General features: G+C 36.3%; 2 protein-coding genes across 8 annotated transcripts; both read right to left on the bottom strand.

The window, feature by feature from the left end:
* Positions 1-1,219: 1,219 nt before the first annotated feature.
* LOC126630554 (autophagy-related protein 3-like) lies at positions 1,220-3,609 on the bottom strand. Of its 7 annotated transcripts, none has more exons than XM_050300680.1 (6): positions 3,326-3,609; positions 2,990-3,060; positions 2,433-2,549; positions 2,197-2,357; positions 1,911-1,959; positions 1,220-1,773 (listed from the first exon to the last, which is right to left on the bottom strand). In XM_050300680.1, exons 1-6 carry the CDS (start codon positions 3,484-3,486, stop codon positions 1,637-1,639), a joined length of 696 nt encoding a protein of 231 aa, XP_050156637.1. In that variant the 5' UTR covers positions 3,487-3,609; the 3' UTR covers positions 1,220-1,636. The 7 variants fall into 7 exon arrangements, with proteins under 7 accessions (XP_050156637.1, XP_050156640.1, XP_050156639.1 ...); XM_050300683.1 differs by having other exon boundaries at positions 1,220-1,783; positions 3,326-3,608; XM_050300682.1 differs by lacking the exon at positions 1,911-1,959 and adding an exon at positions 1,994-2,067 and having other exon boundaries at positions 3,326-3,605.
* A 1,080-nt stretch (positions 3,610-4,689) lies between these two features.
* On the bottom strand, positions 4,690-16,139 carry LOC126630546 (E3 ubiquitin-protein ligase BRE1-like 1). The gene is made up of 19 exons (XM_050300669.1): positions 15,590-16,139; positions 14,229-14,390; positions 14,016-14,100; positions 13,140-13,367; positions 12,878-13,039; positions 11,584-11,762; positions 11,404-11,487; positions 11,158-11,277; positions 10,875-11,061; positions 10,623-10,783; positions 10,480-10,551; positions 9,159-9,235; positions 8,563-8,757; positions 7,243-7,315; positions 7,074-7,160; positions 6,770-6,907; positions 6,485-6,687; positions 6,241-6,406; positions 4,690-5,443 (listed from the first exon to the last, which is right to left on the bottom strand). The coding sequence occupies exons 1-19, from the start codon at positions 15,698-15,700 to the stop codon at positions 5,312-5,314; spliced, it is 2,622 nt and encodes an 873-aa protein (XP_050156626.1). The 5' UTR covers positions 15,701-16,139; the 3' UTR covers positions 4,690-5,311.
* Positions 16,140-25,086: the final 8,947 nt, after the last annotated feature.

Here is a 25,086-nt window from a genome sequence, read left to right as displayed (position 1 = left end):
ATGATGTGGCACACGTATTTCACACCCACATATCCAATTTTGTGATGCCATGGGAACTAACAAAAAAAGTAACTATATATATGAGTGAAGAACCGAATACGCGCTTTTGACACATGTTTTTGTGAAGTCCATTCTGTAATGTATTTCAACATCCAAACCAACTATCTTTTAAGTCATCACTTAAAGATCATGTCTACAAAAAATCAACCAAAATCCAAAAACATATGAATATTGAATTAAATTTAGCGTTTCTTTGTAGAAACATATTTATCCATTTTCTTTACTACAAATGAACATCTTAATAGTTTAAGATTTGTCTAATTTGATTTATCCAATTCTTTTCACAAGGATGATCTATAAATGATGAACCAAAATATAAACAGTGTAGATCATTGAAATACATTACAACGTAGGTCCTGCAAAATGAGTATCTAAATATGTGTGAGGCAAGGTTTTATATAGCCCTATGCACTAGCTAGGCGGCGAGCAAGGGCTTAGGTGGGTATCTTTATTTTAATTAAATTAATTATAAAGCAATAAAAGCACATACACGAGGAATTATGACAAGTATAAAATGGATTACAAAATGTTAGATATGAACAATTAAAAATGCACCATATGAATTCCCACTTGAAATGAGTCATTTACAAACGCCTTGGCGTCGTAAAATTGAATGCAATAGTTTCTAATTTGTTGAGTCCATCTCACATCAATCACTTCAAGCCCACGCAACTATGCGACAAGAGTTTCTAATTTGTTCTTAATTGACAAAAGTTAAAATACAAGAGCAGCATGGGTAAAATTAGAAAACAATGGACGGGAAATTGTGCACCGCAACACATATCAACAAACACCTAAGAGAATTTTCACCATAAACAATTTAGCCATCTGTACAAGCAGTCGAACGTAATGCAATCGGAGCAGATTGTCTCCAAACGGTAGCATCTTAACTTCCATCTCCAAGACTCCAATCTATGACAAGCGACGACTGAGTGCATTTACGATCCCCTGAAAAGCCAAGAATTAGATTCAGTAGGTTATAAATAACATTCTGCAGCAACTTTCTTAGTGGAGGAGGGGGGAAAATCTCGCCAAAAATCCACTTCATAACCACTAAAGCAGTTCCATGAGTAACTTGAAACAGCTATCGGACAGACTTATCAATACACTTTCAAAACCCGACTGGCAAAAATAAGTTTTTAAAGACATACTAAGTGGTCTTCTTCACCACTTGGTTTTCTCTTTGTTGTTTTATTGTCATTTTCAATAACATATCTAATTCTCAAACAAAATTAAAAAACTCAGGCATACGATCGTAGGGAAAAACACTCTTGAGTTTATTTCATTGGAGTATTTAGCTCTATAAGTCAAGCTAGGAACCAACTGAAATTAAATGTTTCTGTTTCCTATGAATTGGATGCTTGCTGTTTCTTGAGATGATTGTACTCCTTTCGTTGTCCCTTAATGTTAGTTGCATGCCAACCATTTTGTATATTTGGTGACAGCTTATTCACCCCTATTGTAATTCCAACCTTCTTTCAGAAGTTTTTCTTATTCCTTTATTTTCATTTGAAGCTCAAAATCCAGCCTCCAGCTTGATAAATTGGGCTGGAGAACATTCTTAACATGCAAAACTTTAACTGCCTCGAATAGCAAATGACATAAATTCTTGACAATCATAGAACCATTCAAAAGAAAAATTGCTAGTTACTGAAACCAACCTCATCATACCCAGTAAGCCACACTCGAGGAGTCTGGTAGTATTTATCATACCTGCAAGTGACTAACATAAATAATATCATTGATGCCAACTTTAAATTAACTATACAGACCAACAAACTGAAGCAATCTTCAATTGCCTCACAATTGAATTATCCTGAAAGCTACTTCATTATCATAGAATTTTGGACCTGGTAAAAGGAAATATGCTACCGAGTTCAAATGTGGAAAATGTTGGACCTGGTAAAAAGTTAAAACAAAAAAATAATCTTACGTGATGCTAACATCATATGTTCGGGTTCGTAAAATATTGTCATCGTCAGGTTCATGAGCAATAAGATATGTTCTCTGCAATATAACCAACATACATGACATACTAAACTGATGGAGCAAGCATCAATTTCATGGTCAATATGCATCATGGCCATGAGTGTTAAAGGGACAAGAACTATCTTTTCGCTCCAACTAAACACTTACAGGGTCAAATTCGATGTTGTCAGCTTCTTCAAAGTCAGCCATGTTAGGAATATCGTCTTCATCTTCTGCTCCAACATGTGAGGGGACTGACTTCACATCCCTATTCTTGCTGATTTCTAAACTTTCAATGGCGGGTAAGTTTTCCTCCTCACCACTTCTATCTTATAAAGATAAGAAAACGTCTAAGTAAATGGTTCTGTGAAAGTATGGATAGCACTTTGACCAAAGTAACCTACCCTTCGGCTTCCCATGGGTTGCCAACCAGCCATCATTATCTTCATTATCAAGAAGAAGTTCCGTACCAGCAGCTTCATACTCCTCTTCCAAAGATGCAGCCCTTCGTAAGCATGGCACTGAATGAAAACAAACAGATTACCCGGTGTAGATAAAGGTACGAGGAACAAGTAATGGCAGCAGTCTCACAGAGCTTAGATTTGAAGCATAAAGAGAGGCAAGTGACTTCGCACGCACATGCATAAATTGAGAGAGTGAAGCACACGAGCAGACACACAATAATAGGCGATTAGCTCATATGATTCTTGACTCAGTGAAGATTATGGAAACTAATTGACCTAACTTAACTTTTTGGAAGAAAAAACTTTCCTTTCTTTGGTTTTCTTTCATTTACAAAAACCGTGTAGAGGATCACTAGATAGGTGACCATTATGATCAATGATTAAAAGGAAAAGGCGGAAAACACTAAGCACACACTACCATTACTCATATGTTTGAACATTATATTCAATGCAAGAAAAGGATTGTAAGGAAATAGCGCAACACGATGTCACTGTACCATTTCTAGTAATCAAATACTGCTTCTCCGGTGGTAAGTATGGCTTCCTCTTGCTCGGTTCACCAGATTCCCTAACACCATATCAACAGGACGGAAAATCAAAACATACCGAAACAAAAATCAAATGCGAAGAACAAAAAAAACACACACGCAAGTTAAAGTCGAATGAAATTAACAAGAATTATAGCCACAATTTATCATCTTTCTGTAATTTTTATCTGATTAGACATTGAAATAAACCTCGAATTTCAGAAAAATTGAGAGAATTAATCAAAATTGGAATTTGGAAATAAAATTAAAAAACTTGAGAGAAAAAGAAAGGGGAAATTTGAATACCAGGACCAGGTGGGGCATTTGGAGACGGGGTTATCGCCGGAGGTGACGAACTCGGAGACGCTGAGAACGCCTTTCTCTTTGAAGGCGGAGACGGTGCGGGGACCTGTGATTTTCTCCACCGTTCCTTTGAACGCCTCGTGCAGCTTCTGTTTCAAAACCATCTCCCTTCTCTCCTAAATAAACAATCAATGTCGCTGGCCTTCTGCGTTCAGCAACAGTGGGGGTAGAGACTATGATACCGTGTGAGAGAGAGGATAATGCAACACCGTATTATGCATTAGGAGTAGGACTACTACGGTCTATCGTTATTTTTTCTTCATTACAAGCGAAAGGTTTTCCATTGCAAGGCTAAACTCATCCTCTTTCCGTAGATAATATCGTGTTCAAAGAAAACAATTTGTTATATCTGTAGACAACTGATATGGCAAATCACTTTTCAACCTCATAGCATACCCATGTTTTATCTTCTCCTTTGTTTGTGAAAAATTAAATGATATTGGATGATGACGAAAGCCGAAAGTTGAACTCCGCATTTTGAATGTAAGGGTGAATGATCTTAACTAAACTACAAATCTCTTGCTATGAAAGAGGTCTCTCCAAACAAAGATATTAAATAGAGATGAGAGGTTTGAACTTAGGTCATCACATATAGTTACTTGAATCACAAGTGTCTTGTATTACGCGGATTGATATTAAATATAAAATATTTCGATACAAGTGATCTAATATTTTGATACAACTAAAAATTTTACTTTAGTGTGTTTTATAGTACAAATGATATTGAGATATTCTACATTAATTTATACCAAATGAACATGAAGAATTTGACTCAGGACGAGGATTTAGTGGATTGAAGACGAAATCAGCACTACATTGTGATGAAGAGCTTAAAGGCAAATTAGTTACTGACATACTGTTTTTCCATAGTTAAAGGACATAAATAAGAAGAGTGATTTCACACTTTTTAGCTTCTCAAACCTCTCTCTATTTCTGGCTATCAAATTGAATAAATCAAACAAAATCAACGGTCAAGATTAACAAATGTGTGAGAAGCATAAAGAGATGTACGAAAATCACTTTTCAAAAAGAGAAACGGGGTTATTTATCTGCTATTCTTTTTCAAGAATCAACATACAGATGGGTGCACTGGTAAACTCAGATGAAATTGTTATTGAAAGTGCAGAGTCATTTTCTCCTTCAAACTGGTCTGTTTCCTCTCGCGCCTCACCTGTCCCTTCCGCACCCTGTCATTTTTCCTTGTAACCAATGCAAGCAAGAAGGCTGACAGGCTCACAACTCTGAAGGCTTAAACCGAACGTACAAAGAACAAATGGTGAACAAAAAGGAAGTTTACAGCTAATAAATGAACAAAACCGAGACCGTCTTTGCATTTATAACCAAATGAATAATCAATCTCAGCAACATTTACATACCAACTGCTCTTACCAAATGACAAATTAAACAGCAAAAACAAGGCTACTTTAGACAACTCCCTAAACATCAACTAAAATCTGTACAGCCAATAGCTCGGACACAGCTTCATCTGTTTTCAGCAGAAACAAAAGCCCTCGGGTACAAATAAACACCGACTGCCAGTCCCCAACACAATATCTTATTCTTTTATGATCACGCGGGCAAAACCGCCTCTGGGAATACAATCGGTATGACAAGATCAGATAAATCCGACGATAAGGTGAGATTCCACGGCTCCAACCAGTTAAAAAGGGCAAAACCAAAAAGAGTTTTATGCTGCACTGAAAAACTCAGTTATATTAACATCCTAGAAGCAGAACCAGCAAAACTAAGGTTATTTGTACCGATCCATGAGGGGAAGGGAGAGCTACTTTTCTAAACAAAGCTTTTCTAATTTTCACTACGATAACAATTACATTTGAAGCTGCAATAGCCCATAATTCAAGTCTCGGATCGTTTGCACTTGCCTCACATGCATGATGCTGATCTCAAGAAAGTTTCATCCGTCTCCTTTTAGATGTATACAGGTTTTACATCATTAGGTCCAAAGCTCACAGCACACCTCGGGCACTTCCTCTGTCGAGTTTCAAGTACCTTTTTCACACAAGGGTTGCAGAACAAGTGATAGCATTTTGTAATGACAACCTGGGCATTCAGATAAAGAAAAGAAACTAAGTGCTGTACCAGAGGCACCAAAATAACGATGATGATTATAGTAACATAAATTTTCCTATGACTGACTGGCCACTGGCATCTGAACTTTAACATTTCAATTCCGAAAAGATAAGGATGGTGGAAGAGGAAATAAATAAATAGCAAAAAGACTTTAAAACCACAATTGTTAATTGGGGAAAGCTAGCAACCTTCTTATTTCAACCTTCTCACTTTTACTCATGCCACGTGTATTCCATTAGCACGCAAAACTAAAACTTTAATTACGTAAAAAGTAGAACCTTAATTACATTAAGAAAGGAAGAAAAATATTGGGATTTAAATATAATTACAATTTTAGTTTTCGGTGTCAGTTTATTACACATGGCATGAGTAGAATTGAGAAGGTTGAGAGGAGAAGGTAAGTGAGAAGGTTATTAGCATTTCTCTTGAAAATAATGCGTTCCATTTCACATACAAGTTGCCTTCGCTTAAAATTAAATCCATATTTGTGATGCTTCATATATCATTTGATGCCCTTATTCTTTACTTTCTACCTAAATTTGAAAAATAATGTCCTAACGTATGTCATTAGTAAATTTCAATGTAAAGTCAGACTGATGTTCACATTTTCCTAGTTGCTCCACATATTAACTTGCATAGCATCTGATATTTGGACATTTTCGGCTCCAAAAGTTGATATTTTAGATTTTTAACCATCTAAAATCTAAGAATTGCTGAACTGGAAATAAACTAAATAAAGTATAAATAGAAGTTAATTCAGCTAATACCTGTTTTGTCCTGTCAAGGCAGACATCACATTTCAGTATCTCCTTGTATTCTCCAAGTTCCTGTTGAAGCTTTTCAACAATTGATGAAGCCTCCGTCTCTGCTCGAAGCCGTGAAGCCTTTCTTTTTAAAACTTCCAGTTCCTCCTCTTTTCTTCTCTTTTCAAACCTATTGAATAACAAAGTATGAGTTGACACCACCACTATAAAATGATTTGCAGGAGGGGGTGCAGAACATCTACTATACCGTTCCTTCTCTAGTTCCAACTGCAGCTCTGACAGACCCTTTCGACTTTCTCCAACTTTAGATTGTGATGCGGCTAAAGCCTCCCGTAACTGCTGAGATTGCCTTCGAACTTCTAACAATCTCTTTTGAGTATTTTCCCACGTAATTTGTTTTTGCAACTTATCTTCTGCTACTTTCTGAACATGATCCTTGCATATTTTCAACTGTAAAGAAAGAATCGAACAATCAGTTTAACTTAACTCCATATGAATCAAATTTAACGTTTTAAAGAAGATTCAAAAGTACCTGATCTTCGATTCGAGCGGCTTTCATGTTATAGAAATTAAGAGAATGATGGCCTTGTTGAATCTCCCTCTCCATTTTCCTATTGTCCATGAGTACAGCATTCTGCTGTTGTCTTGCCCTTACCCCCTCTAAAACAAGCTGCAAAAAGAGCCACAAATTAAAACCTAATATTAGAACATGTTTATAATCATTCAACACTTTAGCATGCCATGTGGACTGATGCCTGTGAGTTTTTTTGTTCCCCTTCGGTATTACAGCATATAAAATTTAACCTTCAGACAAAAGAAAATGGCAAGTCAATCACCTTAATGTTATAGTCATCTCTCTCAGTAATTTGCTGCAGTAGATGTTGGTTTTGAGTTTGCATATCATCATATGCCTGTCCAATTGTCTTAAGAAAAATCAAAATAAAATGTCAGAACTATCCGATGACAAGGGAAAACTCTCATCCGCATATGCTGAAGAGCACTAACCTCAATTTCAGATAAGTATGCCTCGTTTTCTTCATTTTTGGATTTCAGAACATCAGAAAGTCTCAAAATATCCCTGAAATGCCAAGAGAAGGAAAAATCAAATTTCCTCTACGCAATAATCATGCGAATGGAGAACTAGGAACAGCCAAACAACAGTGTACTAGTTACCATTACAAACTAAATGTAATCTATAATTCCATTGTGTTTTGATCTCGTTTTAAGCCCATATAAAGTAGGAAAGTCACACAAGTGTGCATAAAGTTGTCAATCCCATGAGTGAGCTGCCACAATCAATCATTTTTTGAGATGAAGGATGAATTGAACTATGGACAATTATTCCAATGCTTCAAATAAGTATGACGGTTCAAAGTGAACCATATACATACGAACTCCTTATTTTAGGCTTTTAGCTCATTGAGATTCCATAAGTAATAAATAAATAAATTAGGGGGATTCAATAAAAAGTAACTAAGAGGAAGAACGAGAGCTCAATCGTATTTTGTTAGTCCAAATCTGAGAAAATGAAGGGAAAGAGTGGAATGCTTCACCCATGCAACCTGTTAAAACCCAACCAGAAGACCCAAGGCTTATGTTTTCTTAGTTTCTTAAAAACCCTTTAAACATCCTACTAATCCTAGCATTTCTCTCGAACCAAAACACGACATTCAGCAAATTTTTTGGATAGTGCTATTCACACACCCATTTTTACCTCCCATACACCCTTGTTAATTTTTGGCCATGGATCTTCCTCAATTCATTTAATCCGACGGCCGAAAATTGAGAGGGGTGTGTGAGAAGTAAAAATGGGTGTATGGATAGCACTACCCATTTTTTGTTTGAAGTTGGGTAATTAGCCCATTGCTCCATTGCTTGAAGTTGGGTAATTAATCATGCATGTCCACAGCTATTCATAAAGAAGAGAACTATTGTTCTTTTAATGGAGAGGAAAAAAGTAAAGAGTTTTATGGTACTCTGGTGTAATGGTAATGTTCCGGATGGTTTGTCTAGAAAGAAATACCAGGATTTTAAGGATAAATTTGGACAATGAAAAAATTGTTTTGGGTCTCGGTTTCTAATGACTCTAAAGAGTGCCCTTGCTTGTTGAATGTGAACAATTTCTTAGATTTCTTTGATGTTCTTTGGCCTGCATGTGTTGCAGTTTAAGACTGTCTCTTGATTAGAGGGTGTTATGTTTTTTCCACTGCATTTGTATTATTTGATACATCTTTTAGGTAGAACACTGATTCAATGTGTCTCTACTCATTTCATACTATCTGTTTCCTATCATACAATTAAAAAACTAGTCAGAAAAAGTGTAACCTTTTGGAAGCTTCAAATTTCTGTCTCAAGTCAGCAATCTCAGCTTCAGCAGCAGCTAGCCTTTGTTGAGAAATAGCCTCAGCTTCATTTGCTCTCTTAACCCGTAATTCCAAGTTGCGTTCGTCAAGAGAGGACTTCAAACTTTCAACATGAGCCCATGCCTTGCATTCTGAATCTCTAGCTTCCAATACATCCCTGCAAATAGAAAAAATCCACACATCAAACACATGTTACATTTGCACAACAAAACCAACACATGACAAGAAAATCAGCTGTTATTGTATAATCACATTAATTTTTATGGAACTCATTTATTACAATTGTGTTATAACACTGTTGAACAAAAGCCAGCAATATGCAAGTGAACTAGAACATGAGATCTCAAAAATTCACTTGAATCAGTTATGGAAACCCAGCTGCACCCTTCACAAAATTTGCATTGATTTAGTTAATAAAACAGAAACGATTTTATTTCAGAAAATACAAAGCACATTTCAAAAAGTCTGAGTAGATGGTTCAAGTGTCATTCTTTGCACAATATGTAAAATGGAAGTAGTGAATAACTAAATAACCAAAAACTAGTACAGGCACTTTACCTTGAATCAGTCAACTCACGTCTATACATTTCCAAAATCAGATTTAATTCTGACTCGCTTTCCTTTAAATCTTGGACCTACACCAAATAAATGAGAGAAATGAAAACTTGATGAAGCAAAACAAATCACATGAGGGCAAAAAAGTACAAGCAAATTTATAATCTAAGAGCCACTGATATCTAATACTATATGAACAGATGCAACTCAATGGGTGTGGCTATCTAAAATGTACATATGCATGCGTGCAAAGGAAACAAAGTTGATAAAATGTTCAGAACGCAAGGATCATATCCCTGTACTATAATAAATGCTAAGCACCTCAACTCTTATTTTTATTTCATTTAAAACCACACATTAGGAACTCAACAAGCGAACCAGACAGCTATATTATGTGTTCTCATCATCTTCCATAGGCCATTCAATATAAAACCGTAGTTTCAACTATTAGTCTTCAGATTTTGATCCTCACGCTCTGTGAGCATGGATTTCCTACTCAATGGGGAGCAGGAAATTAAAATCCAGTATATAAATATTTTTTTTTCCCAAACGCGTATACATATATACATCACTTTTCTAGGATAACTTTCAATCTAAATAGTTGCTACCCTTTCACTCAAAGAGTGGCCACTGAATATGCTGCCTTTCCTAGTTGCTAAACTTTTCTCTTTGGGATTACAAGTTGGGTTTTCCAAACATGTGCCGCCATTCATATATTGAAGAACCAATCTCCATCTTTCTAATAGAGATAACATAAAAGAACCAACAAATCTGATGAGGATTGACGCCAATTGATTCACTTCAACTTTCAAAACTACTTGCTCTCAAAGTCTCAATACAAGTGGAAGGTACGTACTTCTATAATCAGGCCTTTTATTAATTTTAAACAAGAAAACTACAAAACAAGACAGACAAGAAGTCTGCTGTGGGCACTCCAATTAAAAACAAAGAAAGTCCACCAATCCAAACAAAAAAAATTATTCGGAATAGCAGACCAATCTAGATATATTAAACTAATATTAGTGAAGCTTTTAGCATATCCAACATATCAAATGGAAATGCAATCACTTCCACTAAACATAATAGTCAAAACATAAAATAATATTCATGCATTCAAAAAGAAAATAGAGATAGTCCAACACAATTGCTTAGAGATGACTCTTTTAATTTTATCCCAATAATAAAGGCTACATAAAAGTGCTCCTTGTACACGAAGAAACTTGACAAAAATCCTAGGTCAAATAAGACAAGCTCACAAATTCAAGTCTTCCACCTCATGATAGCCTTTAACATAAATTCAGTCACAAGATCAAGAAACACATACCACAACATTCAACTTTTGTATCTCAGCATCTTGATCTTTGGATCTGGCAGATAAAGTCTCACACTCTTTCACCTGTTTATAAAGGCAAAGGTTAACCTATTTCAATGCAACCAAGACTTTCACTGCATAATAGAAATACCCACCTTCCTATCAAGGATGCTGGATAGAGACTGCACATCAGCCTTCAAAGAATGAAAATCAGAAGCAGCCTCTTTGTATTTACGTAATTGATCTTGCATGGTGCCCATTTTCTCAGGAAATGATGAAACCAAAGCTTTAAATTCTTTAATGATTTCTTTTCTTCCTGAAATAGAGAACATAATTTCAGCATGTATACTGTGAACAAATGCAAGAATTCCACAGTTAAAAAGAAAAGCATCAGATATCCCTCTAACCTGGTTCTCTTGATGCCTCTTCCAGCTTGGCTTCAATCATTTTTCTTTCCTCAATCTGTTTCTGTATTTCTGTACCCAGATCAGAAATTCTAGATTCAACAACTGCAGAAGATCTTCGAAAAACATCAGCAATGTCACTCTTGACATTAAGCTCCCTCTCCCTCCACACAAGATTATCCTTCTCAGCCTATTCCATGGCAAAAGAAAAAATCAGCATTCCAACACTAAACTTTCAAAAAAATTACAGCTAAAGGCATAACGGAAACTACCAACCAGTTACAACCTGTAGTTTCTCAAATAAGGCCCGGCACTCAAAAACTTCTGACTTTGATTTTTCTATTTGATCTCTCACCAAGAGAAAGGCTTGGGAAGAAGAAATACATATCACATTCCTAAGCATGTTCTGTCAATAAAATATCCCAATTTTAGTAAAACGGCTGAATATGAACTAAAAAAAGTGCAAGAAAGTAAAAGTAAAGTTGGAGTTGCATTGACATAGAAAACAACGATAGTAGCACAGTAAAAGAACCTGCAAACTAGATAAGTGCTGTAATATTTTTAGCCTTTCTTCATGAAGGCCTTTGATGTCCATTAGTCGAGATGAAGCTTGGTCCTGCAGAGCTTAAATCAATTGATAAGCTTACCCCATCCAGTATAAGTTTTCAGAAATCAGTCAAAAAATTCAAGAAGAGAAAATTCATCACAATACCATTAGATCCTTGAGATTAGACTCCATATCTTGCAGATCTTTTTGCTTATCTCTTACCCTATCAACATGCTTGTTCCCAACATTTAGAACTGGGGAAACTGTGCCTTTTGCGGTAGTAACTTTCTGTTTTAGTTGACGATCACTGTCTTCTAATTCACCAACTACAGTTTTTAACTCCCCTTCAAAACACAACGAAAACATAACCAACTTTCAGAACATTCAATGACCTATCAAACCATGAAAAGCTGCCACCATCCAAAGATTCTTCCTTTCTACTTTGGGCCGGTGATTAAGCAACATTTTGTTTGTGGGAAACAGCAGTGCATTAATAAAAAATGAAAAGAAATAAGTGCAAGAAAAGATGGAGAATTCTGCACCTTAAGAAAATAACAAACTAGAACGCTCATAGAGAGAGAAACCGTTAGGTTTTTCTAGCCCATTATAAGTTGTCCTAAGTCTATAAGGAATTATAGTCTTAGAGGATTAAATTGTTTTCCCAATTGGAGTTGTTTGCCCAATTGGAGTTAGTTTCTCAATTGGAGTAGGATTTATAACTAGATTCCAATTAGGATTAATAATCCTTATTGAAGAAGACCTTTATTATGTCTATATAAAGGGGCTGTTGTACTAGTTTTGAATGTAAGGGAGCAAAACAATAAATTGTATACCACTCAAGGGATTAGAGTGAGAGAATATTTTAAAGTGTGCGAGAGAAAAGAAAAGAGATAGTGTATTTCTTGTTCTTGTTCTTTCAGGTATTTCTTCAAGTCCCAGTTCTAGAGATTTGGCAAGATTATTGGTTGTACTCATTATTGATAAAGTGAAAGATTGTTGTTGTTGTCCCGTGGACGTAGGCATATATTGCCGAACTACGTAAATTCTTGGTGTTATTTATCTTGGTTCCTTGTTTTTCGATTTCCGGAGATTGTTCTATGTTTCCCATTCTTAAACACGATATTCTCAACAGAAACTCTCATTATGGGGAGGAGAAGATACCAACCAAGGTGGATTATTAGACTCTTACATCCTGAAGAGACAGACTACCCACGAAGGACAACATTAATAATCAATGTGAAATCTCCCCCACCCCCCACCCCCAACAACCCTCTCCACACCGACCCGCTCTGCCCTTCTCAACCCCAAAAAAGATACAAAAAATAAACGTGTGTGTATATATATATATATATATATAAAGAAAGATAGAGCAAACAAGGAGAAATGTTAAGAAAGTATCTGGCAAATTATCTCACAGGTTGGTAAAAAGCTGTATAACACAATAGGTGTAAAATTTTACCTTTCAAACGTTTAAGCTCAGCTTTATTCTTTGCATCCAAGTCACGGTGGCTCTGCAGTTCCCTTGCCAATGTTCTGTGCTTCAAAAACATATCGATAAAGGCCAATCTCAAGTTCTTAACTTCATTTTTAAAGTCAGTTGATGTCTTCTGCCTACTTGTGCCTATCAAAAGGAGCAGTATACAGAATATATGAGGAGTAAGTTTCAAAGGAACTAGATCATAACACATGACATTTGAAAGACATCTAATCTCAACTCTCACCATCTTCTGGAAGCTCTTTCACAAGTGCATCATACAATGCATCCTTCACACGCCACTGGTTGTCAATTGCAGCTACAACATTACATACAATATTCTTAGTCTTTTCACAGGTAGCACCTTTATCTTCTTCCATCTGATTAGAACTTTTATATGTACATGAACTTTCAGTTGCATCTGCTTGTGCAAGACGGTTAAGAAAAGCATCCTGCAATGCAGATGGAGCGCCATCTGACAAAACAATACAAGGCAGACTTAACAGCAAGTATATTTGAACAATCATAGTACTGATTATAAGTTGAAAAAAGTATGATTTCAAATCACCATAAAGATTCTCAAGCTTAGGGGGTATTCATCTAATTCAAACATAGAGATGAAAAGAAGAATACAATGGTAAATAACTTGAAACTCAAAGAGTTGGAGCAGGGGACTTCTACGAGCAAAAGAGCTAGCAAAACCACCTAGTACTTCAAAAATTAAATAGAGATGATAGCGTACAAAAATCATATCAACTTGTGCCTTTCAGCTGATGCTTAAAGGCTTGTACAGAAATATTAAATATGCCCATAGATGGACCACCCCTTAAAAATATTTACAGTAAAATTGGATGGCAGGATAAAGAACATGTTCATAATTTCTGATGAAAAGAATAAGAGTATTCAGTATTCAACCCCTCAATCATAATTAATTAAAAACGAAGTCTCCATTCCGATATGCAACAATCATAATAAAAAAAAACCATTAGTTAACCAACTCAGGACTTTTACACCGACTGCCAAGTTTAATATACAATATACACACACAAACTTCAGAAAGCTAAAACCAGAATTAACTATGCTTTTTCATCATGACTACATTGAACGCAAGTTTGATCCTCACCTTCCATGATGGAAATGTCTTTAGCATCTTTCTGACTGTTCGATTCTCTTGTACGGATGGAACAAGATTCCAAGTCATTAACCATCTATTGTCAAAAACATATTGGCAATTTCCCACAATCAATATAGAGTACCATAACCATAACACCAAAGACGACAGAATCATAACAGATAAGAAGGAAATAGAGAACAATCACACCACAGAGTGTCCTACCTCTTCCCAAGAGTTATTGACCACTGTTAATATGGAATCATATGCCTTTTGCTTGTCCTTCATTTGAGAAAATTTATTCTCAAGAATAGAGTGCTCCATCTTCTGAGTCTCTAACTTCCGTGATAGATTTTGATTTTGAACTTGCATGACAGTAATGTTAAGCTACAAAATATACAACATAAGTTCAAAAAACAAGAAGATTACATGTATTTATGTATTTCAGCTAGCTGATCGTATGTACGCCAGTAAAAATGTCTATCATCTTTCAAGAGGGAAGTGAAAGGAAGATATGCATAAATCTTACATCACTTGAATAGCTGATTGACAAGAGCATTTGGTCCATTTGTTAACTCTTCCCCAAAAGAGGATAGATTTGAAGCGAATTTGACATTCATGTTTCATTGTAATTTCAAAGAAATGTTTGAAATTTAGATTGTTCTCTTCATTTATTCATCAAGCATTCAAATCAGGGCTATAAAACTTCTAACTTATTTTCTTCTATCTCCCACCCTATCATATATCATAGCCCAACCACTTTACCTTAGAAATGACAATTCACAAAGAAAACAAAAGTTAAAACATCTGGAGTGCACACATCATCTTTAAAGGAGGAAATGTTATCATATTTGTATTGAGTCATATACTCTACCCTAATCCGTGTTTGATGACTTTATATCAAGCCAACCTATTTAATAATCGAAATAGTGTTTGAGTCAACACACATTTCATTAACCATTAAAATCAACTAATCATACCCTTAACAAAATAAAGATGCACCCAATTCAGATATCAGTAAAAACCAAGAAAATCTTTATAAGGATTCATACAATACAGATAAGAAACGAAAGGGAAAAAAATCCTCAAATGGCACTAGTCAAACTTGTCTTTCACACAGAGTCTTGCTATTCTGTTTGACACTAGCCCAATTGATCTATTCTTAACGTAAGTGGGTTTCATCCCTGAGATTGTGCCAATAAGAGCAACCGTGACTCGTTGTCTACAGTTTCCATACCTAGCTGTGTAAACTCTAGGTACAACTGAAATGAATAAAATCACCACAAATAGCTGGGGCAAAAACCAAAGACTGAAAAACTGCAAAGATTAAGCCGTAAAGTGCCAACCTATCCGTACACTAAAATAATTCAATTGGATAAAGTAGTAAAATTTCCTCAAACTAAGATCAATTGATAAGTTCAATGGTGTACTATAAATCCTTCAACAACGATAAGAGCACGAATTTTGTTCGAATCATCGGGCAAACTCAATCAACAAAACAACAAATACTAATAATCCGAATACGAAACCTCCAATTCAAACTAAGAACAAAACATATGAGCAAATACAAGCACAAAAGACCACACCTTTTTGTCCTCGGAAATGGGCAAAATGGGCTGCTTCTTAGCAGTAGCAGCCATGGGTGATAGGGAGTTAAAGTGACGCCGTTTTCGATCAGACTCACCTGTGCTCCCCATTGGAAACCCTAGAACCCGCAAACACTTCCACTCACATTACACCAGACACACCCCCACAAAAGAAAAACGGCCCCAATTCAATCAATCCCCTTTATACAACAGCTAGGCAGGCACACCATCAAACCCTAAAAATTCCAGCACAAACCCTAGCTGGAAAAAGCCCTAGAAATTTTCCCAAAAAGAAAAAAACAGTTTATTTTACTTTTCTGCTCTCTTAATCGGTTAATCCCCAAAGTCTCCAACCCTAATTCAAATTCCACAACTGCAATTCAAAACCCTAATCTCTCAATCTTAAGATTGTCAAGGAATTTTGATGCATCAGATCTCTCTCTCTCTCTCTCTCTCTCTCTCTCTCTCTCTCTCTCTCGCGTTCTCGGCTGAGACTGGAAGCCCTCAACACACAAACACTCAGAAAAAATAAATTATAAAATAAAATAAATAAAATAATTTGACTTTTTTATGGTTTTGTAAATTTTGTGCAACAATATTTAAGAAGCTGAAGGGGCAAGCGTGGAATTGTGTGAATTTTAAAAGGGTGTTTTGGGATAGAGAATGATGTGTGATTGGTTGGGTGTGAGGTTGCACGCGGTGCGACACGCAGGGGATTATTTTGTCAGTTTCACTACGAGCTCTCTGCATGATGAAACTGCCACCCTGGTTGCATATGTAGTTGCCAGTTGGTCTCTCAATTTGAGTGACTTTGACTGTTTTGGTTAGTGCGATAAATTAACTTTTTTTTGTTCTGTGTGCCTGAAAATCATTAAATAAAAAACTCTTTTCAATAATTTTTTTCGACCAACAATCTAACCCACTAACAATATCGATTATCATAAACAAATAAATGCAAAAGAAAAAGTTATTAGCCTTACAACGTTTTATTTAGTACAATGATACTTTACATTAAACAGAGCATGATTTGGTTTTAAGACACACGATGGTCAATCATCATAATTGGTATCGAACCTGAGTAGAATCTAAAACTTTACACTTACAAAATAAAAAGAAATATCACTACCCAGTTTACAATTCTTAACAATGAGTAATTGTAAAAACAAAAATCATTGTGCAACTCATTTCTTACAATTTTTTAATAATGATATATTAATAGTCTAACACTATGGGTCGAAAAAATATTGTCGAACTCATCATCACGAGTTCAAATCTAAAACTTTGCACTTACATGTGAGAAATATCACTAAAATTGTCTAGTTATTTCTCACATTTAATCATTCACTTATATATGAAGAGAGATTTGTGAGCAGTGGTTGACGATATACAAGATTTTCTTGATTTATTGACACAAAATGTTAACTAAGGTTTAGGTAAAGTGGTTAAAAAGATATAATCTCCAATATAAAAAAATAAAAAGCTTTGGTTAATCTTTATTTTATCTAAATTAAGACTCTGTCTCTAAATTCACGAAGCTTAATAACAAATCTGTATCTAAATTCAGATTAAAGAATATAGTAAACAATTTAAATTTTTAACAATAACAAATAACATGAAAGTGCAAACATTTAAAAAAAATCCATCTTAGAATAATCACTAATTTTCCTAAAAGAAATTCGTATAAGAATGCAAATGTATAGCACCCAAATACATCAATCAAAACAAAATCATTCAAATTGATATCCATTCATCACACAAACAAAAAATAAAAATACACAAGAGTTATTTCACAAAATATTGTAAAATGTATATCAATTTTTCTTCCCTTCAAGAATTAAAATTAACACCTACTACAATTTTGTTTTTTTTCAATTTGAGTTTTGCTTGTCTCTTTATTTTGTAATGGAAGCAATTGGTGAGATTGATTTATGGTTAGCTGTTACATATTTCAGAAAAAAAAATAAAAAAATTTACCTGTTGAAATCCTTTGGTGTGACTCTTGTTTCTCTTTTCTCTCCGTTAAATTTCACAATGCATAAATGACTTCACAAAACTAGCTAGCCTGATTGGGAGGTTCTCGTATCTCCAAATTAGCTAAAAATTTCAGATCTAAGATGATGGACTTCCCCCATGAGCGAGAAGGGGAAGGACCGTTACAGCGTTCCCTCTGTAAATGTGAAATAAGTAATAAGACGAAAGTTGTAAACCTAATCTTACCGTAAAAATGAGATAAGAAAGCACGCAAAAGTTATAAAATTTCACATCTGCAATACCATATCGAGTAGGTTTATATAGAGAAAGGTTAGTGACAAAAGACTAGCCTTTGTACATTGTATTTAAGGAGTTATTATTCACGTAAAAAAAAGTTATCATATACGCATTTTTTCATTCTAATAAATTAAATTGTACAAAATGAGTGCATTATGTCTTTTCTAAATTGTGAATAACATTTATGTAAATTTATTTTGTTGACATTTCTTTGAAAAAATGTAGATAATAATGTCACTTATCGGGCTCGGCTCCGCTGTAGCATGATATTATCCGCTTTGGACCCTGGCCACGCCCTCACGGTTTTGTTTCTGGGAACTCATGAGAACTTCTCAGAGGATCACTTATTCTAGGATTGCTCTCGCCCGAATTCCCTTAACTTCGGAGTTCCGATGGAATCCGAAGCTAGTGAGTTCCCAAAATGTCTCGTGCTATATAGAGGTAGGCATGTACATATAAGGCACATCACCCCCTCCCCGTTGGTTGATGTGGGATCTTACAATCCACCCCCCTTAGGGGCCTGACGTCCTTGTCGGCACACTCTCACCGAACGGCAGAGTGGCTTTGATATCATTCTGTCACATCCCAAGCTCGGCTCCGCCATAGCATGATAATGTCCGCTTTGGGCCCCGGCCACGCCCTCACGGTTTTGTTTCTAGGAACTCACTAGAACTTTCCAGTAGGTCACCCATCCTAGGATTGCTCTCACCCGAACTCGCTTAACTTCGAAGTTCCAATGGAACTCGAAGCCAGTGAATTCCCAAAAGGCCTTGTGCTATATGGAGGTGGGCATGTACATATAAGGCACATCACCCCATCTCCGTTGGTCGATGTGGGATCTTACAAATAAAATATTATCATATAGGTCTACTACATTGTATTGAGAAATTAACATGGTTACAATTGTACAACATAGCCTTAGTTCATGGAGAGAAAAACTAAGAATAAAGCTTTTGTCGACCCCTACCTTTTGCCTTAAGGTCAAGAACATTCCTGTTTTATCTTAGAGTCAGCACAATCCATCTTGGTTTTTTCCTTCTCTTTATTTCTATGTCTCTTCTAGTTGTGACCTTTTTTTCGCTCTATTGAAGAAAGTCTTCATCTTTTGCAGTTGATTTCTCACATTGTCAAAGAGAGTCTTGTGTTTGTTTATTTATTTTTGTGCACTTGACAAACAATTAGGAGAAGAAAGTTAGACATTTTTTTAAGATAGACGCATGACATGGTTTCTTTGTTGATGATTGCAAGATCACCAAAGGATAGCGCAATCTTTCCTTGTGGTGTATCATAGTTCTCCAATTTGCAAGGTTCAATTATCATGAGTGTTATTTTTGTGTCATTTTTATTAAATTATATTTGACAAATAAATTTTACAAAAAAATCTTGTATACACGTCTACATATTGAAGAGTACACTAATACTAATAAGAAATGAACACACATAATCTAACGCAAAGAAAGAAATTAGACACATGGGCTTCAATTACTTATCATTGTCACTCAGTAATATAATGTTATTTTCTCTCAATTACATAATGTTTCTCACTCAATTACATAGTCACATTGACTCTTAGTTACATAGAGTTAATATTGCACTTACACTCAATAAAGGTAGGAACAAAAATAATCAAGCATTCAAAACTCGACTTAAAACTACACATTATATGACAGTTCATTTCAACGTTATTGATTTATCTAAAAGAAGTAATGTAAGGTTGAGGATAACATTTTAAATGTATTTCAAGTAAAAACAACCACAACCAACCATTATCGACTGCCGCCGAAATTTTCAAATGGAAGAATTTGGAGAAGATAACCATAACGAAAGCCCCAAATTTCATCATCTACCATCAAAAAACTTTTTAGGCCTAAATTCATTTTCTTGAGCCTAATTTGAGTCTTGTAGTAAGCTTAATTCGCATCATTTTTTCACCAAACTCAAAACATCAAACTTGAAAGTTTCCATCAAAATAAGCTACCTATGAACTTGAAAATCACTGGAACTTCCATTTGTTCAATTGTTTTTCAGAAAAATGACGTAAGGGTATGTTTGTGAGAAACTTGATTTAGGCATAGTGATGAAAAAATGGATAACAAAAAGTTAAATAGGAGTGATAAATAGTACACCACATGAGCATTACAAAAGGCATATGAGAAAGATTTGCAAATGACTTGAAATTTAAAAGTCCCACCCAAACACACCCTTAAAAACACTTTTATAGGCACTTCATTAATCAACATATAATTCAAAAAAGATTTTAGGGTCTTACCAATTTACTTGACTTTTGTTTTTGGTCGACCAATTTACCTCACTAGTGAAATAGTAATAAAACGGTCATCCCTTTTTATCACAGTTAAAAAGAACAAAAGTGAAAAATGAGGGCAAAAAACTCCATTTCAAGCATAACTGATAGTAATGGGTTGTAGATCGAGGGCGACAGGAGAGTGGAAAATGTCGTCCTTTATTATTTTAAGGCATTTTCGAAACAATTGATGTAGCCGGTGGTGGGGAGACCATTGATGTAATGGAAATTAGGGTAACTGAGGATGTGCAGACACACCTGGATCGACGTTTCTTCGAGGAGGAGGTGAGGATTGCCATTTTCTAGATGCACCCTTCAAGGGCCTCAGGCCCTGACGAGATGAGGCCTTTTTTTTTTCTTCAAAAATACTGAGATATAGTTGATGGTGATGTTACCCTAGGTAGTCCAAGATTTTCTATCTTCAGGGAGGATGCTTTGGCAAGTTAACTTCACCCATGTATGCTTAATCCCAAAACAAAAGAAAACGAAGGAAATGGTGCATCTCCGTCTCATAAGCCTATGCAATGTGTTGATGATACTTATATCAAAGGTTTTGGGTAATCGATTGAAGGTACTACTACCCCGCATTATATCACCAAATTAAATTGCTTTTGTCCCTAGTAAGCAGATATCGGATAACTTAATTATGGCCTCTGAATTTGCAAATGCCCTATCTAGACAGAAAAAGGGTAAAAATGGGTTCCTATCACTCAAGTTCAATATGAGCAAAGCTTACGATCGAATCGAGTGGTTTTATCTTCGGAGGGTGTTGCAAACACTAGGCTTCCCTTATGGTGATCAAATCTCATTATGGCTATGGTTTCTACTGTGGACTATTCAATCATAGTCAATGGGATTCCCAAGGGCTTCATTGATCCATCTCGGGATTTTCGATAAGGTAATCCCCTTTTTTTGTACTTCTTCCTCTTCTGCGCAGAAGGCCTAACCGTCTTATTGGATGTAAGGGAGCAACAAGGCTTTTTACAGGGCTTCTCTCTATGCAAGATGTGCCCATAATCTCTCACCTTTTGTTCACGAATAATAGTTTTATCTTCACTCGGGCCTCAGTAGGGGATTACAATCAAATTTTCGATGCACTGCTGGTCTATGGTCAAGCCTCAGGCCAGGTAGTTAATCTACAAAAGAGTGAAATGTGTTTTAGTAAAAATGCCAAGCACCCTGATAAGGAGAGAATGGCGAGGGTAATTGGGGTGAATATCGTTGGCAAACATGATCGGTATTTGGGCCTCCCGACTATTGTGGGTTGGAACCGCCACCAATGCTTTGGCTTTATTAAGGAACGCATCTGGAAGAGACTACAAGGTTGGAAGGGTAAGACTTTAAGTGCAATAGGGAAGGAGTTACTTGTAAAAGTTATGGTGCAAACAACTCTCATCTATCTTATGAGTTGCTTCTTGTTGCCAAAACATTTTTGTGATGACTTAAACAGACTAGTGGCGAGATTCTAGTGGAATGGGTCTGAGGGAGAGAAGAAGATTCACTAACTATCTTAGGATAAACTATGTACTCCAAAGGCTACAGGTGGACTAGGTTTCCGTAACCTACATGCGTTTAACTTGGCTTTACTGGCCAAACAAGCTTGGAAAATTATTATGGATCCCAATTCCCTTCTTGCCAAAATTTTAAAGGCCAAATATTTCCCATCAATGTCATTTATGGAGACTCCAATGAAACCAGACTCTTCCTTTGTCTGGAAAAGCATATGCGGCGCTCGGGTGATTATAAAGTGGGGGACCCACTGGAGAATTGGCGATGGCATAAGTGTCAACATATGGGACGATCTTTGGATCCCGTTCCTAGTCTCCTTTAAGATTTTTTTGCCAAAGCCTATTGGTTGCCAGGCCGACATGGTGGTAGATCTTTTTTACCAGAAGTATGGAGGGTGGTACCATGAACTTCTCTTATCTATGTTCTCAGCGGCTGAGTCTGATCTAATTTGATATATCCTTCTTAGTGTTAGGCAGGTTGCTGATATAATGATTTGGCATTTTGAGCCAAAAGGTCGTTTCACTGTAAAATCGGCTTATCACATATCGTGTTATTGGCTCCAATAGTCTGCTAGGGGAATATCCTCATTGTCTAAAGGACTTTCATCCTCCAAACTTTGGTCTGGAATTTGGAATGCTAGTGTGCCCCCAAATGTGTGATTAGCTTGTTGGATTTTTGCAACAATCTTATCCTAGTGCTTTAGAATTTGGAGAAAAAACACGTGGTGACAGAACTATCGTGTGTTCTTGTTTGGACCCAAAATTACATCATCGGGCCGAGTAATCGAGACTGTTGAGTAAGCATACCTTCACATAATCAATGGAAAAGTGAAGATAATTTTAGTAAGGTTAAAAGATAACATTATGGTTTCTTTTATCATGATTATCTTTTTATAATGATTTATCTTGACATTTTCTTATGGAAATAATATATCTACAAGTTGGAAACAGGCAACACAATTCAAATTGATGTGGATGTGGATATGTGGTTTGGATCAATTTTGGTTGACAGATATGCACGGTCAGGATATTAACCATTTAAAATATGGTGATAATTAAAAATGAACATCAACATTCAGGATGCATGCGATATTTTTGGTAAAAAAGATGATGGCTTAGGGTGACGATGAGAGCCTAGGAAAGCTAGGTTTTTTTGGTGATGTGATGATGTGGTAGGAAACCTAGGCTTTTTGCATGGTGATGGGTGTTGTCAAATGAGTTTAAAGTGATCAGAATTGATGATGGAATCACAATATGCGTGCCGTGTGAAAGGGTTTCAATGGGACATCTGTTGCTCTTCTGGTATAAGTCTACATGCATAAGGAGACTAAGAAGATTTTTGCCGAAATATATTAAAGATAATATCAGTTGTTTTGATATTGTTTTTGGAGTATAGTTGGGAAAGGACTCCTTGGATTGGCGGTCAAGGAAACTTGGCTATAAATACAAAGCGACAAACAAAGAAAAAAAAACCCTCCAATTCAACACACAAACTGCCCTACACAAACTCTTGCTCTACGCGAAACCTCTCAACAACCTTGAGATTTTTATTTTCTTTTTCGCCGACACATCTTCAATTTGGATAAACAACACTGTGCAGGCAACCGGCGAACATCTTTAGTTTGGATAAACAACACTGTCGCCGTAGAATCAGCTGACCGCGAAACACCTTCAGTTTGGATAAACAGCACTGCGTTAAGGCTGACTTGTTATTTATCCAAGTCTCTGTCGAGAAGGGTTTTCGAATCCTTATTGGCAGAGGTCATCTTACGAACCTTCTCGGCGAAGTGAGGTGTTACGAATCACCAAACTCGGTGCGTTGAACGCCAAGTTATTTTATGATTAGATACTCATAAGTTGGATTTAGAGTTCGGCATTCTGATAGCTAAACCACATTTACGATTAAAACATACATCTGCTTCGAATACTTGTGTCCATATAGTCTGGTGTCGATTCAATGTGCTTATACTCTTACGAATATAATCACCGTGATCGAATCTGACATCGACGATTTGTGAACTTCGTAGAACTAGCAGCCTTGTCTTCAGGCTTTAGAATCCGAAGGCCAAGAGTGTTCCTTCCTCGGCTGCAATCGTAACATCAAGCAGTCAGCAGCGCACCCAGCGCAACATCAACATATTTTACTCCTTGGTCGAGCTCGGCCGACGAGTTGGAACGCCCCACATCAACCAAAGGACGTAGTTAGCTTACTAGTTACTCGGCCTGCGCACCACGTAGGCTTGGTAGTTTTTAGGGTCAACATTTTGGCACACTCAGTGGGACCTTTGCTAAAACTATGAAGTTCACATGGTATATCAAGATCTCAGAGAGGGTGAGATTTGGCACCTCTTCAAGGAAATTGTCGAGCAACAAAAATGTCTTGACTGGATCATCGAAGCAAATGAAGAAAGGCAAAAATATTTCTTTCAAATGAGAAAGGTGAAGGTTCATCACAACTTACAAGATCAATGGTTAAATGAAGATAGAGCTCGATACTATGAGTGGCTCGCTAAGAAAACGTCTTTTTGTCTTAGGTTCAAATCAATTCCATTTGAAGAATGGTTGGATCAAAAGACAGGGAGGCAATTTTTCGCTTCGGCTACAACCAACATTCGGCCTAAGAAGATTGTCGAGAAGGCCGAAGAAGAACCTAGGTCACCTGTTTTTGTGGTCGAGACTGAAATTATGGTAGGCCTAGAAGAAAAAGTTCAAGTTTCAGAGCCAAAAATTGACTTAAAAAATGATTCGTCAGATGAGTGTTCCAATTACGAACAAGGCCGAGACATTGGCCTAGCTGAAAAAACCACACCAATCTATATGATTATTGGTGATAAAGCCGATATGGAGAAGTCACATTCGGTTAAGTTACTCGAGTTAAAAGCCAAAATTGGTGAAATAATTATGCCCGGGGGGGCATAGTAATTTTTCAACACATTCGACGGCCGAAAATGAAAAATATTTCGTCAAGTTAAAAATATTTGGAGAAATTTTTTTATTCGGCCTAAGATCTTGGCTTGGAATAAAGCATCGTTGGCCTCCTCCTCTTTATTAGTTCGGCCACTTTTGTTTTCTTTTATTAAGAAAATGAATAAATTATTTTCTTAATCATTTGGCTAATTAAGCCGATGCATAAGAAAAAAGGGGGGCAATGCCCCGTACACCAACATTAGAAAACACAAAAAAAGGTTTGTTTGCTGTGTTGCTAAGATATCCAGCCCAATATATATATCTCACCCTGATTTTGGGTCGACCTTCATTTTTGGCTGCTAAGGTCAAGGAAATAGGGGAGGCCGAGACAAACCATTAGGCCGAAGTCAAGAAAAGTGGATTGAAAAAAAAAAAACCAAATTTTTATGATGTATGGACGTCATGATTCCACTTCTCCTGACATGATAGCTGAAAGGTAGGCCACATGTTTG

This window comes from Malus sylvestris, chromosome 7, assembly GCF_916048215.2.
Source record: "Malus sylvestris chromosome 7, drMalSylv7.2, whole genome shotgun sequence".
Lineage (NCBI taxonomy): Eukaryota > Viridiplantae > Streptophyta > Magnoliopsida > Rosales > Rosaceae > Malus > Malus sylvestris.
The sequence above is the reverse complement of the archived record's forward strand: the minus strand, read 5'-3'. Positions and strand labels throughout refer to the sequence as shown.